The sequence below is a fragment of the Neurospora tetraspora genome (assembly GCF_033439725.1).
Source record: "Neurospora tetraspora strain CBS 560.94 chromosome Unknown B0H65scaffold_7, whole genome shotgun sequence".
NCBI classification, from domain to species: Eukaryota; Fungi; Ascomycota; class Sordariomycetes; order Sordariales; family Sordariaceae; genus Neurospora; species Neurospora tetraspora.
In genome coordinates, this window is record NW_026944389.1 from 220,882 (window position 1) to 240,789 (window position 19,908).

General features: G+C 40.4%; 2 protein-coding genes across 2 annotated transcripts; both read right to left on the reverse strand.

The window, feature by feature from the left end:
- Positions 1 to 540: 540 nt before the first annotated feature.
- On the reverse strand, positions 541 to 2,908 carry B0H65DRAFT_281836 (major facilitator superfamily domain-containing protein). The gene has a single exon (XM_062822889.1). The coding sequence runs from the start codon at positions 2,510 to 2,512 to the stop codon at positions 638 to 640; it is 1,875 nt and encodes a 624-aa protein (XP_062678108.1). The 5' UTR covers positions 2,513 to 2,908; the 3' UTR covers positions 541 to 637.
- An 896-nt stretch (positions 2,909 to 3,804) lies between these two features.
- B0H65DRAFT_281843 (uncharacterized protein) lies at positions 3,805 to 6,083 on the reverse strand. Its single transcript, XM_062822890.1, has 2 exons — positions 5,869 to 6,083; positions 3,805 to 5,817 (listed from the first exon to the last, which is right to left on the reverse strand). The coding sequence occupies exons 1-2, from the start codon at positions 5,978 to 5,980 to the stop codon at positions 3,929 to 3,931; spliced, it is 2,001 nt and encodes a 666-aa protein (XP_062678109.1). The 5' UTR covers positions 5,981 to 6,083; the 3' UTR covers positions 3,805 to 3,928.
- Between the last annotated feature and the right edge of the window lie 13,825 nt (positions 6,084 to 19,908).

Below are 19,908 nucleotides of genomic sequence, written 5' to 3' on the forward strand. Positions count from 1 at the left end.
TGCTCCGGCAACTGCTCGGGCTGCGGATGCAGCTCTTGCTCTGTAAGTTGTCCTTCTCGTTGCTCTGGCCCCTCCACCGGATTTCCTTCAATCTTCTGTCCCTCTTCGCCTCTTCCCGGCGCTGTGCTTTTTGTTGAACACAGACTAACCACTGGATGTTATCGATAGCACTAGACGCTCTGGTGCGGCAAGCATGCTTAGTTCTGCTTGTCTTGCTCCAAGCACACTTCTCCACTCGATCTTGTCGGACATCTGATCTCACCCCCTGGAACGATCGACTGTATACGGCGGCAACAAGAAAGCTGAAGGATGGGAGGTGTTACTGGAGGACATAGGCGACCTGGGTGAATATGCGATCATGGGAATGGAGGACGTCCACACGGTTCATTGACTGTTGATCGAGACCTGTCATGCCATCGATGATCGGTTATGACTTATCATCCGGCAGACAGGGTCTTGAGACGAGGACCGGTTTATAACATACAAATGAACATCACCACTCACTCATCAGGCTGTGACTTCCGCATTCGTATCAGTTCCAGAGACGTGACATTTCTGCTCCTCCTCGAACCTACGAACGGGTATCCAAGTGCCCCCTATATGGTCATATATGTACAACCAAACATCAAGCACATCATCATACATCATCAACCCTCTTCCCCTTCTCATCCCTCGTCGACGGCCCAACAGCAGCATCTCCCCCTGGTATCCTTCTCGTCTCCTCCCTCTCCTTCAACTCCCGCTCCCTCCTCCTCCTCGACCTCTTTTCCATAGACGACAAGAACGCCGTCCACGCCGCCAACGCAATACTCGTCCCAATCATGGCCCACATACCTCTCTCAAACCAAGGCGCCATCGCGGCGCCATAAAACACAATACTCCACCACGCATTCACAGCATTATTCCCCAGATTCATGCCCGCCAGCACCACGCCCCGGAAAACCGGCTCCTTCCCATCCCTCGTCATCGCATCGTTCGCCCACGCGAAGAAGGTAGCCTGACAGGCGTAGACGGAGCCAGCGAGGTAATACATGGCCATCACCACGCCCGTCGCCTTGCTGCCGGCTGGATCACCAAAGTGGCCCTTTTGCGCGGCTAGGATCAGCGAGGGGGTCAAGATCCCGATCATCCCTATAAAGTAACCGACGATGGACCGGTGGCGGGGGTATAAGTCGGTGATGAAGGCGAAGAAGAGAGTAGACACGATACCGACGGCTGGGACACCGGTTGGGTAGTTGTTTAGTTGCGCTATTGTATACTTTTGCACCGGCGGCACCGGTGGCGAAGGGTTGGAAGGCGAAGGGTTGGAGGGGTTGGAAGGGTTGGAGGGGTGGGATTTCAGATAGAGAGATAAAAGCGCGTTGGAGGAGAAGGATTCAGTTTCGCCGGCGAGGATCCAGAGGAGGATGAAGGAGGGGAAGTGATAGGAGGAAAAGAGGGAGCGGGCGAAGGGGAGGGAGAAGGGGTGCGTGGGGGTGAGGGAGTGCTCGGTTTTGGCGGTTCCGGAGGCGGACATGGAGGGGTGGTGGTGCAGATGGTGATCGAGGTTGGAGGAGGGGTTGGTGTCGGATGCGGAGGTGGGGGGTGATGGCTCAGGGCGTGATTGCGAGTCGGGCTTGTCGTCGACGGGTTTCGCTGATGCCTCAGCGCGGGAGGCGGACGGGGACGGCGGGACTTCCGGGACGAGCGTTTCATTCGAAGGCCGTTCCGGTTCCTCAATCATCGGCCCCTCCATCCTCCTCACAGCCAACTCCCTCTCCTCCCCCGACAAATACGGCGCCCTCGTCGTCTTGGGCGTATCCGGAAACAAGAGAAATCCATAAATGGCCACGGGCAAGGTGATGATGCCGTCGATAATGAATAACCAACGCCAGCCCGCCAACCCCCTCAACCCATCCATACTCGCATGAATCCCACTCTGCACAAACCCCCCAATCATCGTGCCCGCCAATCCGCTCGCCGTGAACACCCCGCTCCTCTTCCCCAGTTCTTGTTCCGTGTACCAACTCCCCAAAATATAATGCGTGCCCACGAACGTCGTTGACTCGGCAACCCCCTGGAAGAATCTAATCGCCATTATATCCCCCGGCCGTCTCGCCGCCGCCGTGACCATGGTAAGTCCAGCCCATAAGACCATCATACCAGGAAAAAATACCCTGGGAGCCACGTAGTGAAGGGATAAGTTGGACGGGATTTGCCCCAAAACGTAGCCGATGGTGAAGCAAGTGTTTATTTGGTTGAGCTGGTTACCGCGAAAGGAAAGGGATTCTTTCATGCCGGAGACGTAGGCATTCGACAAAGCGGTGCGGTCGAGGTAGTTGAGGAAGTAGGAGAGGCAGCAGAAGGTTAGGATGAAGAAGTCGATTTTTAGGAGGAGGCGGCGTTCGAGGGGGGAGGAGGGGGTACCAGGGCGGAAGTAGGACCGGAGGCGGGCGGCCAGCCCGGGGCTGCGGCTGGGGCGAGATGCGGCCTGCCCATCATCATGAGGGCTGGTGGCCGGTGGTGAACCCATCCGCTTGGGACTTGAGATTGTGTGAGGCCGGCTGGTGTTGGTGAGTCAATGTGGGTGAGTGAGGTAAGCCGAATGAAGGGCGTGGACGGTGGTGGATGCTCGACTCAATGGCTGCTTGTTCGATGTTCGGGTGATGACTTGATGTTGTCAAGGAGGGTATTGTCGTCGTGATGAGGATGCCGATGCGAGATATCAGACCACGAGGAAGCAGGAACGTCTGGACCACAGGACCCTGCAGTGAGATCAGACCCGTCACGCGTCAAGCGTCGACCCGTTCCGCTGGGGCGGATACGTATGCACCCCGGTACAGTTTCCTGCGTCGCTTGTGCTGCTTGCGCCAAATGTCCAATGATGAAATGATCGACGAGAGGCGTTGTCCGTGTCCGATAAACCCAATTCCATCAATCAGTGGTCGAAATAGACAATGGCTTGCGGTCTGTCGAATGGAATGCGCCAAGCGTGATGAGGAAGTTGGTCTTGGCAGTCTTTTCTGGTGGGACAAGATGAGCTTATTGCTGAGCTTATTCGAGACGGTCGAGTACGTTGTGGTACAGCATTGGGTTTGTATGATGCCGATGTCGATATCGCTCACCGCCGCTATAGTCAAGATACAGTACAGTGTTTGGTGAGCGTCCCGTCTTCTTAGTCACCTCGATGAAGTGACGTCGGGAGGTCGGTCGGCATTCAGAGTTTTGCGCCGGGCGGTGGGCCGAGGTTACAGTGCCTTAACAGGCCGGGGTTGACTACGGTTAGGTTTTGGTTGTAGTCAGCCGATGATCACCAGCAACGACCATCATGATGCTATTGCTTGCATGTTTATGGCCGTCTTCATTCTCCCTGAACATATGGAGGCAGCAATTGTTCTTAAAGTTTTGAAACGCATGTCCAAAAACAACTTTGACTCGTAAAATGTTAGTGTCGACGTACCAATTGCATCAAGAACCCCGCTCTCAAGCACGGTAGATCCACAAAATCCACCAACCCGCAGCGGGACCCTTACCCCACCACGGCCCGGGGAGCTTCCCCATAGCTCCACTGAACGTCCCGGACGGGAAACGGCCAAGACGGCCCCGCTCCCGAGAATGGGTGTTAATGCCGGGATGTCATTTCGTGCCCCTGTTGAAGAATTGGGGTGGACCACCCTGACCACGAAGTCCATGACCATTTTTCGTTTGCCATTCGTTTAACTGCGAAGTTTGAGTGTATGGCACAATTCAAGACATGTTGCGCAGTGATCGTAGTCATGCCATCAGATATCACGAGGACGGAAGAAAGCGAGGAGGTAGAAGAATGGCATCAGAAATATGTACCTACAATTATAGTTAAAGTCACAGATACTATCGAAGAAATCCACACGCCTGCTATGCTATGCAAAGATGACATCCCACCCATCAGTCATCATAACCCCCAGGCCCTCTAACCAGCAGCCTTCTTACACAACTTCCCCGTCTGCAGCGTCAACCACTCCTCCTGGCCCTGGACCTCCCACTCCTCGCTCCCCACCGCCGTCGGCGCCCAAAACAGTCCCGTGGGATCGACCTCCTTCTTAATCTGCACCAGCCTCTCATAGTTGCTTCCAAAATACGCCTCCCCGAATCCAGGCTCCATAACATCTCCTTCATTCAAGTATCCACCAGGACCATAAACCCTCAATCTACCCATCCAATCCTCGGTAATCTTCCTGTTAATCGCCTCCACACCAGCAGCGTCCAGATTGGCATCCCACGTGGTACCGAAAATACCGAACCACAGCGCATCGCGCCAGTGCGAGTTGGCCGCGGAGGCGGGGGTGCCGGCCGGGGCCTTGACCTGGAAGTTATACTGGATGAGGGCCGAGCCGTCCTCAACAACAGAGCGGACGGCGTTCATCATGCCCGTGAGCGTCTCCTCGTCCTCCCAGTTCTTGGCCGGGAAGAGACGGGATGCGGTGCGGATGGAGGTGGTGCCGACGGCCTCGGGAGGGAAGTTGGCGGCCCAGGCGTCGTAGTAGTTATCGTACTCGAAGAACTTGGGGCCGTCGACAAAGCCGGCGTTGAATCCGATTTTGGTCCACTCGTCGAGCAGAGGCTGGACAAGAGTCTTGAAGTCGGCGAGCTTCATGCCGGGAACCCAGAAGGGAATCATCATGAAGAGGAACCCGCCAGTGCCGGACGGGAAGATCTGCGAGTAGCCCTGCGTGCCGACCTTGGCGTACTCGGGGAAGTGACGCCAGTAGGCGTACATGCCCTCCCAGAAGACGTCGTTGGGGAGAGCGGAGTTGTTGCCGGAAACGACGGTGAATGTCATGCCGGAGACGTTGGTCTTGGGCCAGACTTTAACGGTCATGCCGGTCACGACGCCGAAGGTGGCACCACCGCCACCACGAAGGGCCCAGAAGAGGTCGGTGTTGTGGGTCTCGTCGGCGGTGACGAAGCGGCCGTTGGGCAGGACGACGTCGATGGAGAGGACTTGGTCGGAACCGAGACCGGCGATGGAGGACATGGGGGAGTGGCCACCACCAGCGGTATATCCACCGGCAACACCGACGCTGTGGCAATCGCCGCCAATGGCGGTGACACCGTACTTTTTCGCGACCTCGTAGAGCTCCTTGACCTGAATACCGGCGCCGATCTTGAAGGCGGGACCGGAGTAGGAAGGAGTCTTGATGGACTTGACGTACTCGAGCTTCTTGAGGTTGTGAGTCCAGATCGACAGGGCACCGTAGCCAGTGCTCTTTCCGAGGAAATCATGACCAGTGTTCTTGACCACCAACCTCAAGTTCAGGTTTCTAGCAAAGTTGACAGCGAGCTGGATCTGAGCAACGTTGGTGGCCTTCGCAGCATAAACGGGGAATCCGCCGACCGTGCAAGTAGACGAGTTACTGTTCTGGGGCATGCAAGTCTCGCCCTGGAACATGGGGGACATGATGGAGGTGGGATCGGCGGCGTGCAGGTCGGAAGAGGTCCAGTTGGCAATGATGGCCTGGCAATTGGCGGCGTTGTAGACGCCCGAGTTGGGGTAGCAGACGGCGCCAATGGGGACGGTCTCGATGAGGGCGCCACCGGTCAAGAGGTCAAAGACCTTCCAGGTGAGGCGATTGGGCCAGAGTAAGTCGCCGGGTGCGGTCTTGCAGCCTGAGCCGGCAAGAAGAGTGCGCTTCTGGACCTCGGTGGTGCCATCTTCCTCGGGGAAAGCGAAGAGGGTGATGTTGGAGAGGTTGAGGTCGGTCAGGTTGGCGATGACATTGTCGGTCAGGACGAAGGCTTCGGGAGCGTTGGTGTCGGCGACGACTTGGACGGCGGGGGCAACAGTCTTTTCGTTGGCCTCTGGTTTGTGTTAGTGATGATCACCAGTAGGATGAGAAGTGGAACACGCACCCAAGACAACACCATCCTCAGTCTGGATAGTCTGGCCAGCAACAAGATGGGAAAAAGGCAAGGCGGCGGCAGCTGCCAGAAGCAGAGCCCGGCGGAGCGAACGGATAGCCATGTTGGAGATGGCTGACAATGAGTGGAATCGCCCTACTCTGGAAAAGAAGGAACCGCTGATCAACCTGGGGGGTCATCGCCATAAGTACTTTTCCCACTCTTTCTCTCTTTGCCGTTCCCCTCTTCGAGGCGGATTCACCCAAACAAGGTATTATTCCCATTCTGCCCTAGCGCTTACATCCCATGGCGCCCTTGGTGGTGCTACGGCATGATGGCAATGGAACCTCATCCCCAGAGGTCGAAGGCACTCCGCATCACTTGTGTCGACGAGGGTGACACTCTGCGGCTGGGTGGTGCGAGTTTTGGTATTTCTTGGTTGCTCTTGGTCGCCGGCCGCGCCACGTATATACCAGTCGAGTATACCCTCCATAGGGTAGAGCCAATATCCCACCGTCGAGAGGTTCTTTGCCGGGTAGCGAGAGCGGAAGAGTGGGAGGGGATTTGTGGCATGGGTCGTGCCGTCCAAGGAGGAAAAGGCCGCGTGGAGTTTTGACAAAGTGTGGTTGTACAGGCCGGGAAGCTGATTCCGAGTGGCACTGAGTGCCGTCAAAAGAGATTGGAGAGATTGATGTCGAGATAAAAATTCCATGTCTGTGCAGGTGTCCTCGGCTCCCTGCTGCTGCAAGTGTCGTGCGGCTGGGGAATTCGCTGCCCCTGGGGGTTCTGGAGCCACTAACACAGGGCCGATGTAACGGTGCTGCAGCTGCCCGCAACACTGCATTGCCCGGGCCTGACCGGTCTCTCCCCAGCTGTTGCCACGAGGATTCCGGAATCTGGAGCCGTCTCTGGAGCCGTCTTGCATTCGCATTTCTTGTCCCTTGTCTGCTTCTCGCCTGTTGACCGAAAGCTCTTCACTCGCCAAGTTCTTGGAATCTCTTCATATGGGTCGACACGACGAACCGATGAGCTGGGTCAGGAACCGGATGTCAAGTCCGTCATGTTTAGCCTAGGCTGCCATTGTTGACGAGGCGGGTTATATCTAGACTACCCCCTTCCCCTATATCTAGACTACTTAACCGCATTGAGCAGAGATTTCACATAAAAGCGATAAATCCTATATTTTGACTTTTTAGCCGCCAAGCCTCTCCAACCCTCCCTACACCCCTATAATCGCCCGCTAGGGCCAGCCCTACACTCCAAATAGTATTATAATCCGCTAGAGTTATAGTATAACTCGCCCTGTAAAATGCCCTGTAATCATACGGTCGCTAGCGTATATATTAGTAAATTAATCGCGCATAGCAATCGCTTTTACAATCGTCATATTTGAGCTAGCCGCCTAGACCACCCTTTCTATAAGGTACCTAAGCACTTTACTTGCCTATATACTATAGTTATAGTGGCACTACCTCCCCTTACAGCCGCGCTCCCAAACGACGATAACGAGTATATACTCAATACCTTCATCGCTGCTAATAAGACCGTTAATAATACCTTCGTTAAATAAGTGTTTGAGAACCGCTTGCGGCTATACAATCCCTAAGTTACTATACCTATCGAATGGTTATTCGAGGATATAAATATAATAAAGCGCTTCTTGCAAATTTTCGCCAAAGATAATAGCTTCGCCGTTACAATTATTTCCTCTAGCGATTACTATATTTACTTTACGTATGCTAAATTTAGGAAATATAAGGCTAATAGTATTAGGGTTAGAAAAATTAATATAATAAAGTGCGATTATTCCTTTAAGCAGTTATTAAAATAAAGAAGGATAGTCTTATTACGCTAGAATTTACTAACCCTTATTATAACTACCCGTTGTAAATTAAAGTATTTATTTACCTTTCTATATATAAATTCACTTCAGAGGGGGAAGAATTTGTATAATAATTTTATTAGTAAGGTTTTACGAATTTTTAAATCCGATTCGCCTTTTAAAATATTTATTTTAATGTATACAACAAAATTAAGAATATTAATATTAAGAATAACTTTATATAATTAGGTTAAGAGTACGCTATTAATTTAACTAATACTTAAAAGCTATTAAGGGAGTTAGAAACCCTTAATTTCTAATATATTTACGCCCTCGACCGTATTAGTCGCTTTAAGTTCTTGATCTTTATAATCCCTTAATATTTAAAAATATAAAAAAGGAACCTAATAATTTTAAATATCAATCGTATTTATAATATAAATTCTCTTCCCTTCTCCTTACGTTTCCTTATTTTCTCTCGTTTATTTATTTAATTTAATTCTCCCTTTCTAAATCTTATATTTTAAATTTAAAATACTTATAATTATAGGTATTAATTCTATAAATACCACTTTCCTTATAACCTTCGGTTTTAATCATAAGGAAAATAATAAGTTCATAAATTAATTATTCAAATACCTTAGCGATGTTACCTAGCGAATAGCTATATTTTACCTCGTTATATATATTACCGATTACTTTATAATAGAGAAGTAGGCCCTTATCTATTACTTTCCTAATAATTAACCCTAATTATATATGTAATATATATTTAAGAATATTATTAAATATATTAACGATAGTTAGGAAAATCCCTTAATTGAATATAACTCCCTTAATCCTAAAATTGCTGAGGTTAGCGCCCTTTATATTATAAAGCTAGTCGAACCGCCGCCGTTACAACCAATCGTCACTATTACTATTACTAGCACTCTAGCTCATTCTAGCACTCCAACTCCTTCTAGCACCAGACTCCAACTACTAAGAGGGAGACCGATTCTTAACGAGGCCGTTAGTCATTTTGAAGTTCGCTACCTAAAAGGGTAATATATATTATAAATCCTAATAAATAGGATTATAGCCCGGGCGGGTTATTATATCTTTTTAAAGCAATTTACTATATCGATAGAATCGATTATTATAAGTATTCATAGGATTATTTAAAAAAGACTTTTTCTATTCGGTAATTTAGTAAATAAAGTTTAAGTATAACTAATAATTACTATCTTAATTACGAATTAATTTATATATAATAGAAATATAGAATTACTTTTAAAATATATTTTAACTTAGTTATTAATAATAAGCGCGGTTTTATACGAAATACTATTGTAATTATAATATTATAAATACTAATTAATTAGAATCCTCGTATATGGAATTTCGATACGTCTTCGATAATCCGTATACTTTTCTTTATAATATATTTAATAAAATTCGTATTTTTATCAATAAGAAGTAAAAGGATTATAAGGATAAAGTTGCTCGCGAAAACTTTACTTTAAAAGATAATTATAAACATAACCCTCTATTAATAATTATTATAAAGAAGGTTTCGGAGAAAATATTTACCCTTATTTAGAATTAATATAATTAGGCTAAAATATATATTCTTAATACTGTTTAAACTACCTTCTATACGTATAATTATACTTAGTAGCTTAATTTACCTTATTATTATATATTCGCAGTACGTATGACGTTAACGTATAATAACAATAGGAAAAAAACTGTAGTAATTAAAGAATTACTTATATTAAAGAACCTTGACTAATACTAGTATTTACTAAGGGATCTAATAATTTATCCCCTTCCTTTGCTTTAATAATTCTAATAGCTATTACTAATAAAAATAGGTTTAAATCGATCCTAAACGCTATATTTTAGACCCTAAAGTTAGGAAGCGAACGAAGAAAGCTAAAATAAAAGCAATAGATTTACCTACTCGATTTATTAAATTTACCCCCAACTAGCCTACTTAACCTAATTCATAATATAATTCTAATTAGACCAACTCTACCCCCGTTACTAATAATTAATTAATTAATTAAATAAACTATATAATTCAATACTAACCCCCTTTAATTACTAGTTAGAAGGCGAGCCTTATTAAGGTATAAAAAAGTATAAAACCTAGCGACTATTTACCTTTTCGTTAGAAAGAAGGATATATCGTTAAAAGTTATAGCGGCCTAATAGTACTTATAATAGAAATACTTCGTATATTTAATACTACTCTACCAACTAACGTCCCCCGCGAAGTCATCTATATTCCCTCTTCCCCGCCGTTAAGGCAGCTACTAGAGCTAAAACAATAGAACCAGAGTAATAAAATATAATTTTACATATATATAAAACGTAAGTTAATAAAATTACATAAATTAGAGAGCTCTAGAAAAAACTATAGAAAATACACACTCCTCCACTCTCTATACTTCTTAATACTACGCACGCATATAATAATACACGTAGAACGTAGGGTACGTTTGGGCATAATTCAAGGAGATTTAAGAGCACGCATTAATAGATTTGGCACGTCAAGTACGTAGGGCGAGTCTATATAGCAAAACTACTTTTTTTATAAGGATTTCAATTAATATAAAAATAGAGGACCCTTGCATACCGTACGCACAAAAATTTTTAATATGCTAGTTCCCTTGCCCTATACTACTACCTAAAGAGGTTAAGTAGTCTAGATATAGGAGAAGGGGGTAGTCTAGATATAACCCGCCTTATTGTTAACAGGCAGGAGAATCTATCATCACCCGGGGCCTATGCAAAGACCCTTTCCCATTCTTCGTACTCTACACTTGGCAACCTCTTAAGGAAACACAATTTACAGACTGGCTCTTTCCAGCTACGTACTATAATCCCGTTTCATCCCCCTTGTCTTCGGTTCCTATTTAGTAATGGTACCAAAATGTCTTGCTATGCCAAATCGCATGGATTAAGCTACCCTCGGTTCGAACGGAACGACTCTTGATAAGAGAAGAAAGAAATGATAAGAGAAAACCTACCCACACCCATACTTTTCCTCCTTGCACCCATAGTGCCAGAGGGTTAGGGTCCCTAGCAGCCCCTAATAGGTAATAATACTTAATATCCAAAAATCCACCTTTTGGCCGTGAAATTTCGTCCTTTCAATACACGTTACATATTACCCCATTCGTAAAGTTTTTAGCCCGCCTCTCGCATTACTACTAGCTACCCTACAATACTACTATAAGAAAAGATTTGAGCCGCCAAATAAGGCGAATAATAGAATTAGGAGAAGAAGGCAATAACCATCCTAAACGAAGCTTATATAAAGAAGTAAAATTACCAAGTAAAAAATAAGACGGACTTATCTGTACGTACGCATTTGCGAGAGCGTTGTCGCAATTGTATAGGAGTTAGTGAACTTGGCGACTTTGGTAGTATGCTACCTAGAGGTAGGAATAAAGAAAGACGAAAATACCTGCTAAAATGGCTGTATTTTATAATAGCTGCTACGGGTAGATATATAGGTGTAAGGAGGAAAAGTATGGGTGTGGGTAGGTTTTCTCAATGATAACTATAGAGTCGGGTACTATTTTGTTGCAGTGTTTTGTTTGGCTATCGAAAAGGAGGGGAGATAGTACTAACTCTGACGACTCGGTACGACATCTACCAAAAGCTATCCCTCTTTAAGCGCCGGGCATATAGTAGAAATTTGCTAGAAGTATACCTAGTAAGTATATATATGCCAGTATATATGCCCGCCTAATTACGAGTATAATATAGTGCTAAAGTTCGGTATGTGATGGTTCCTAATAGTTTTAGCAGTCTTTCGCTTTTTTCACTAGTTTTCCTCGTCGTCGTTGTGTTGTTATTATCGCTACGAATGCTATAAATACGGTATTAAGGTAGCGTCTCCTGAGAGGAGATAGCGGTGCGCCCGATCTGCTTTTTAGTGCTAAATTCGTTGAAATTCGCTTTAACCCTCCTATTAAGCCGTATATCGAACGTAAAAAAAAAAAAACGATTGGTTAAGCGTATTAAACGATCCTATTTTTTAGAAAAGAAATTATAAGTTAGTTTTACCTTATATAATTATTAAGGAGAAGAGGGAGGACGAAGTATATTAATTAAATTCGCGATAAGTTTTTGTTTACTTCTTATAAATGCGAATTAGATATTAAGGATAATACCGTCGTTGTTGAGTTAGTACTATTTAATATAATAACGATGATAATAATTATAATATTATATATTAAAAAGCTTATGTGTTCTATAAAATTCCCGCCTGAACGATTATGGATTAGTAGAATAATTGCGAAGTAATTTTATTAAAAATTGGAAGACCGAGGAGGGTAATATAGTTAATTATGGAGAAGAAGTTGTATAAGTCTTTTTAGATTACTTATTGTATTGATAAATCGTTAGTAATTATATTTTAGTTTCGTTATCGTTTAACGGCCCTCTTTATTTAAATTTACTTAAAATTTTAATATGGGTTCAAATTTTCGAAAGGTTAGTTAAGGGATTTTTTAAAACGGTTCTATATTATTTAGTAAAGAGTTATTTATTAAATTTAGAAATTTCCCGGTAAATTATATGCGAAAATTATTAGTTTTCTTCGGTAAGTATATTATTTAAATAGCGGGTATTTAAATAATGTGACGGCTGGCACCACCAGTCGTCATGGATTCCATTCACGGGTGGCTTCCATTCACGGGTTTGGTTCAGATGGTTCAGGTTCTGGGCTTGGCCTGGCTCCCTCCCAGAGTTCAGGGTATAAAACCCAGTCCTTCCCATCTAGCCTTCCCTTTTGGGGTTTCCTTCTTTCCTCAACTTCTTGTCTTTAGTCCAAGTTAGCCATTAGGGTAGTACAGTCCTTGCACCCGTACCCATCCCTGGCCACGCGTGACAAATAAGGGCAATTTAAATAAAGGATATCACAAAGGTGGGGAATTAACTGTTAATATAAATTTATTAAATATAATAATTAATCAATTATATTTAATACTTATACGAAATTCCCGCCTTCTTATATTTTTAATTTCGATAGCATCCTTTTATTAAATAAATATTTTAATAGTAGTATATATAATTTTAAGGGATTTAGAATTATTTTTAGTAAGATTGACCGTAGTAGATAGAGTAAACGATAATATTCTTTTATCTTCTATATTTTCGTTGACGGCAGTTAGCGTTTAAAATCGATAATTATCTTTTATAGGGAGGGGAAGGTTCGTAATAAAAAAGAGTACTTCTACGCGAAAAACGTATTAGTTCAATTTAATAATAATAGGTATTAAAATGAAAATTTCTTTTATACGTAGTTAAAAGAAGAATTTATATTTATTTCAAAGGAGCTAGGATAAAATATATTATTAATTATCAATGTATACCTATCCTATAATTCTTAGAATATTAAAGAGAAATTTAACGAGTTAAATGATATTTTTTATAATAATATAATGACGGCCATAATCTTTAGTAACTTTACGGATTTATTATTATTATTCGATATAGTTATTAATTCGACGTTTAAGAAGATATTGAAGGACGAAATAAAGTAATTATAAGAATAATAGTATATTGAATACCTGGGTGAAAAATGTTCCGTTTCTAATAAGAGGATTTAAATTATTTACGCTATTTCTTATTATTATAAGAAATTACAAACTGATAAAAAGGATATTATTATTAAAGTGTTTAAAAATAACGGTATCTCTATCCTTTTAAACGGGTTAAAGAATTACTTAATTAATATTAAAGAAATTAATAGAAAGATATTAATTTAAGATAATTAGAAACGAATACGTAGTACTATTAGCGATAAATTAGGCGAATTTAAAATTATTTTAGAGGATAAAAACGACCAAGGCTTTTATTTTAAATTCAATGACGAAGAAATTGAGGAGGAGAAAAAGAAGAGAAGGGAAGTAATAAAGGAAGCGGCTATAGCCAAATATATTTATTATACTATTATTATCTTAAAGGATATGGTATATAATAGACGTTTATTTAAGAAGGGGAATAAATTAGACTTTGAAGTAAGGTTAAAGGTATACGGATTGCTATAAAAGCAATTTGTAGAATAATAAGCTAAATAATAATATATATAATTAATTATTAATACTATTACTAACTTCGCTATTGTTACCTTCAATAGACTCGTTATTATTAATATCAATATATTAATAAATAGTAGCCCTATTTTTTTACTACTAACGAACTATTTAAAAGCGGTTATTCTATTTATATTAATGCTTCCCTAATTCTATTATATGATAAAAGACTTCAATACTAGCTTTAATATCTTTTTTAATATAGGGACGGCTTTTATTAAAAATTTAATTAAAGTAGGTACGTTTTAAGAAATTTATTAAGGTTAAACCCTTTTAATATTAGGAAACGAGGGTATTTGGGGAACGATGAAGTATTCGATTTATTCGACGAATTATTAGGTATTAGAGTAGTTATTAGTAACGTTTATAAATAGGGTAAGGTAATTAATATTAATACTAGGGGTTTATTTATTTTAGATCCTTTTATTTATTCATAAACAATATTGACATAACTAAATAAAACCTTCTAGGGCGCTATAATAGGAGTAGAAATTGTCAGAACTAGTGGAAGAAGGTAGGTTGAAGTGCCTACGGACGGAGTATTTACGTAGGGAGCGATTGTAAGTTAGGGATATAATGAAGGGTACTTTAATATTCAAATTGTTTTTTTAAGGGAAGAAGTTCCGATAGTTATTTATTTATATATTGAAATCCGTTTTATAGTAGCGTAATTTATAAAATTTCTAACCGGTTCCGACGCTATATAACGCTAATATTTAATATTCTTATTAAGGTTCGTCGAAATCCTTCGATTTAAATACTTGCTAGTACGGTATTAACCCTTTTAGGGCTTGATATAACCCCCTCTCTTATAGGTTTCTATTTTAGAAATTTCTCTTAGTTAAATCCCCGTCCCGAATATTTACGTCCCCCTAGTCTTATCAGGGTTTGTTATTAAATCGGCGTTCCTCTTCCTCCGTTCCGGCCTATTAGTACGGCGGCTTCGGCTTTCCATTCGGCCGGTAATTATCTAATATTTCGTTAATTTTTCCTTAGCGGTATAATTTATTGGATTTTGTTTTACTATTTTTAAAATAATTATTATTTTATATATTAATACTATTATATTCCGCTATTTACCTTAGAGCTTCCTCCTCTCCCTTTATCATTACTTAACGGTATAATTTGTTAAGATTTATCCTGCCGCCTTCGAAATTCTAATTATTTAATATTTATTTATTATTGCATTTTATTTATATATTCTAAACTTTTTAAATAGGTTAGCCGTAATTATATAATATTTATTTCGGTTACTTAATAATTATAATAACGTAGGGGTTTATATAAATCTATATCTTAAAATCTATAGATAATCCTTTATATTAGGTATAAGAACCTTTCTTCTTCCTTTCCTTTCCTTTCTCCCTTTCTTTTTTTTTTTATCGCTATTATTATTTATTTTATCAATTCTAATATTATAAGCCTTAACCTTTTTAACAATAAACCCTTTATTTTTATAGGTAATTACGTTATAAACGTTCCTTCAAATAGCGATTTACTATAAATATCTTTATAATTATCTTTTACTATTCTATTTTATTAATTATTGTATGATATTACACACCTCCCTCTTTATATAATTTATACCCTTAATTTTACTAAGGCTCTCGCCGACGTAGGGATTGCCAAGGAATTTAATAATAATTTCCTTTTCGAATCCGCCGGCGAATTTACTTATTTTGTAAAGTATAAGTATATTTTATCCCAATTTCCCATTCTTACTAATATTCTTTCCTAAATACCGCTTTATATTCGACTATTATTTACGAACGTATCCACTATTCCTACATTTATAATTTATTCATTATTTTAACGCCCCTTAAAATATAGTTATAAATTCGCTTTATTTCTTAGGCACTTGTTAATTTTAATAATTACGCTTCTGTAGAGGTCAGTAATTATAAATAGGCTATTATAATTACTATTATCGGATTATAGGAAATTTATTATCAATATTATATTACTTATTTATACTTTTCATTTAACTTTTACCTTTGTAGTATTTCGGGTTAGAGTATTGGTAAAATAATTACCCGTAGTTAACGTACTTCCGCTATACGCATTCGCTTCTATAAAGTAGTTTTTATACCTCCTATTATAATTAATTACGACGATACCCTAGGTTCCTCCGATTCTTCCGACGCTTTAGACTCTTCCAATACTTTTAACGCTTCTAATTCTTTTAAAGCTCCGGGCGCCTTTAATTCTTTTAAAGTTTCCAATATTATTAATATCTTTACCCCCGTTTTAAATATTATTTTTTTATTTTCCGATAGTCCGTTCGTTATACGCTTTATTAATTTCGAAATTAAAATTAATAAATTACATCCTATGATTACTTCTTATAATAAAATTTATATATCTTTTTTCGCCGATATAATTATCATTATAATATATTTAATTAATACTATTAAAACGGAATTATCGGCGGTAATCATTATTATTAGTACTTTATAGAATTAAGTTATTATATTTTCGCAAGTTCTATAAGAAAATAATAAAGAAATTATTAATATTATCAGTGAAGTTTAATTTTGATATTATAGTTAATAAGCGCTATAGTAGCGCGCGAAGTTAGAGACTTTAAAGAGTAAGTTCAATATTTATATTAATAATCATAATTTAATTAAATAGGTAATACCGAGCCTTATTTATATTCGGTCGGAATAAATGAAAATATTACCCTAGGATAATTAAATAATTAATTCCCGCTCCTATTATCCTTCCTAATTTTTATAATTCATAATTCTGGTTATTATATAGTTTTTTAAATACTTTATTTCTATATTTTATTTCGCTTTCTTCTAATCTTCTACTCTTTTAATCCTCTAATTCCGGCTTTACTTCGTTCGTATCTTCTTTTTTTCTAGTCCCCTAATTCCAGCTTTACTTTATTTATTTTTCTTCGCTTTTTATCCCCCAATTCCGGCCTTATTCTATTAATATTCCTTTATTTTTTATCCCCTAAGTCCGGCTTTACTTCGTCTATATTTTTTTACTTTTTTATCCCCCAAGTCCGGCCTTATTTCGTTTATATTTTTTAATTTCTTATATTATATAATTCAATTCTATTATTACTTTTTAATTATTTCAATTAACCTTTATTAATTTTATAATTAATCCTCCTACTTACTTCCTCTATTATAACTCCTTCGCTTCGTATTCCTTGAATCATTCTAAATAATTTAAATTTTCTAATAATACTTATTCGTTATCCTCTTCTAAGTACCCCTTCTACTTCATTTAATATTACTAATTTGTTCTCGAACCTACGTACTTTATAATACTTCTAATTTCCACTTTATATTACGGTATTTCGTCTTCGACGTTTATTATTTCGCCCCTTAATATAATTACCTTTAAATCGCTATAATAAGGCTTTAGTAATATAATAAAGAAAATTGGATAAATATAGTAATACGTTAGTAGTTTTAGTCGGAAGGCTATTTTTTTATTATTTATAACCTTTGTAATTCGGAAAAGTCTTAGGAATTTATCCGAAAGCTTTACGTTCGGCCGTTATTATTTAATATTTTTTATATTTAAAAATACTTAATCGCTAACTTTGAATTTTTGTGGTTTTTAAAATTCATTATATTATTTTGCGTACCTCCGGTTAATTTTATTTAAGACGTTAATTACTACCACCTTTTCCTATATAAACTTTACAATTTCTTTAATAGTAACTATAAGTAAAATTATACCCCTTCTTTATTCTAAGTTAGCGGGGTTTTATAATTAATAATTATAGAGAAATTCTATTAGGGATTTACTAATTATAATATTAAAATAATTATTCTAAATTTATTTTATTAGAATGCACTTCGATATTTAATCCGTTTATTTTATATTATAGAAAATATGGAAGTAGAATTTTAAATTTTAATTTTATTATTCGGTCTAGCTATCGGTTTAAGGGTATTAAGCAGTATTAAAGTGCTGCCGGATTTCTAGTAATTTATAATATATCTTTTAGAAGGTATTAATAAAAAAGTTTCCCCGATTAAATCTAATAAAATCGGGTAAGCCGAAAGGATAGAAAACCTATTATTAGAAGAATTAGACGAATTATTATATATCGATTATTTTTTAAATAGGGATATATAGAGTATATTTAAGAAATTAATTAATAATAATTAAAATTGTATTATATGTCCAGTTTATAATAGGGTCGTACGTTTTAGGTAATCCGGTAATAAAATCGTATTAAATATTTTATTATAGGATAGTTAGGACGGGTAAGGACGCGAAATAATTATAAGGCTTATAATATTGTAGTTTCGTTTTTTAGTAAACTGAGTAAGCGTAGACGTAGGTTTCGACGTTAATAGTAAGGGTAGGCCAAAAGGAAGTTCTTTTTATAAAGGTTATTCCGAGGGTGTATCGTCGATAGTCCGAGAGATTGAGCGTCCGTTATATATTTATATCCTATTAATAACGGCTTAATTCCTAGAGGGTAGAGATATTAATATATTAGGATTAGTGGAGGAAGGTAGGTTAAAGTGCCTACGGATAGAGTATTTATATAGGGAGCGATTACGAATTAGGGGTATAATAAAGGGTACTTTAATATTTAAACCGTTCTCTTAAGGGAAGAAGCTCCAATAATTATTTATTTATATATTAAAACCCGTCTTGTAGTAGTATAGCCCGCAAAATCTCTAAGCCGTTCCGACGCCATACGACGCTAATACCTAGCGTTCCTACTAGGGCTCGTCGGAATCCTTCGGTTTAAGTGCCTGCCGGTACGGTGTCAGCCCTTTTAAAGCCTGACAGAAATATAGTGGTACTAATAAGGATAAAAGTGCTAGAAAAGACGAGAGAAATTAGGCCACATTTCCCCAATAAAATAGAAAAAATCTCCCTAGGAAAAAGCATAGTGAAAAAGGCTAGGTTTACGGTCCCCCGCCTAGAAATATTACCCTCTACGTTAATTTATACACATTTAAATGCATAGTGACCGGCCTAATCCTGCCAGCTGCCTGCATAGATATGCTATATGCCCGGCGCTCAAAGAGGGATAGCTTTTGGTGGATGTCGCGAGTCTCTACGGTAGCGAAGGTTCGCGTCGCAGAGTGATGATGAAACAGGCATCAGATGTTGGTATGATGGGAAGCAAGATGAAAAAGTTATGCGCAATGATGGTCGGGTTGTTGCGTGGTACACTAGCTCGCCAAGTGGAAGCAAGGAGATTGGTCGTGGGTCACGAGGTCACAACACCAAGACTGAAAAGGATGAACTGCAGATGTTCGGATGCAGGTGCTACTGTCCGTGCTTGCGCATTGCAGGACGTGATGGTTGCGATGACGGCCCGTTCCGAAGGAAGGTACAACCTGAAGGGGAATGGAGTGCGCCTCCCAACTTCAACACCAAGGGACGGGAAGGAGACAAAGGACCACAGGGAAAGAACCAGCCTCAGAGCACCAAAAGATGATCAAGAGTCAAACAGTCAAGAGCCTTGCCCATGTCATCGGCCAGCACACTCCTTCGAGAATCCGATGACTGTGCCCATGATTCACGGCCATCATCCCATGAACCACCGGCAAGGAGAAACACCCTTCGATGGCACTATATGTATTAGGTCGAGACACCTCTCTATCACAAAATGGGGGGCTCATCCGGCCAGTGGCCGAGGTGGGGGAGAGTTGCCTATGACTCAGCTGGTTGCCGTTCTGGCACAAGTGAGGCCGGTGTCGTTCGAGGCTAACCCACTGGTCCAGGTCCGCAGTTCGGTTCCTGGGTCGGGGTCCTTCTCTTTTTGCGTTTTCTGACTTGTTCAGAGACCTTTTGCTCCTCGGTCAAGGGAAGGAGAGGAGACAAAAGAGCTTTCCGAGCTTCTTGGGATGATCACGGTCTTTTTGCCATGTGGAAGGAGGTGGTCTGGTGAAGGAATGCTGTGGATGAGCCGAGTGTCGTTCTTTCCTCTTCTTCTTTGTATTAGGTTGGTGTGGCTATCGCCATTTTGCTAGCGTGGATTACTCGGGTCGGGTCCGACTGCACAGGCCACTCCGACACTTTGTCTTCACCTTCGAGACGGAGACAATCAACTACACCTCTTCACACAATGAAGAGAAGCGACGACAACCCCCAAACTGCGCGCGCTGCGTAACCGACTACTCAACACCTGCGCAAAAA

Excerpts from the sequence above, each read along its gene's own strand:
- B0H65DRAFT_281836 (XM_062822889.1), bottom strand. The coding sequence starts at position 2,512 with ATGGGTTCACCACCGGCCACCAGCCCTCATGATGATGGGCAGGCCGCA.
- B0H65DRAFT_281843 (XM_062822890.1), bottom strand. The coding sequence starts at position 5,980 with ATGGCTATCCGTTCGCTCCGCCGGGCTCTGCTTCTGGCAGCTGCCGCC. Across the intron at positions 5,818-5,868 it reads TGAGGATGGTGTTGTCTTGG|AGGCCAACGAAAAGACTGTT; the intron begins GTGCGTGTTCCA and ends AACACAAACCAG.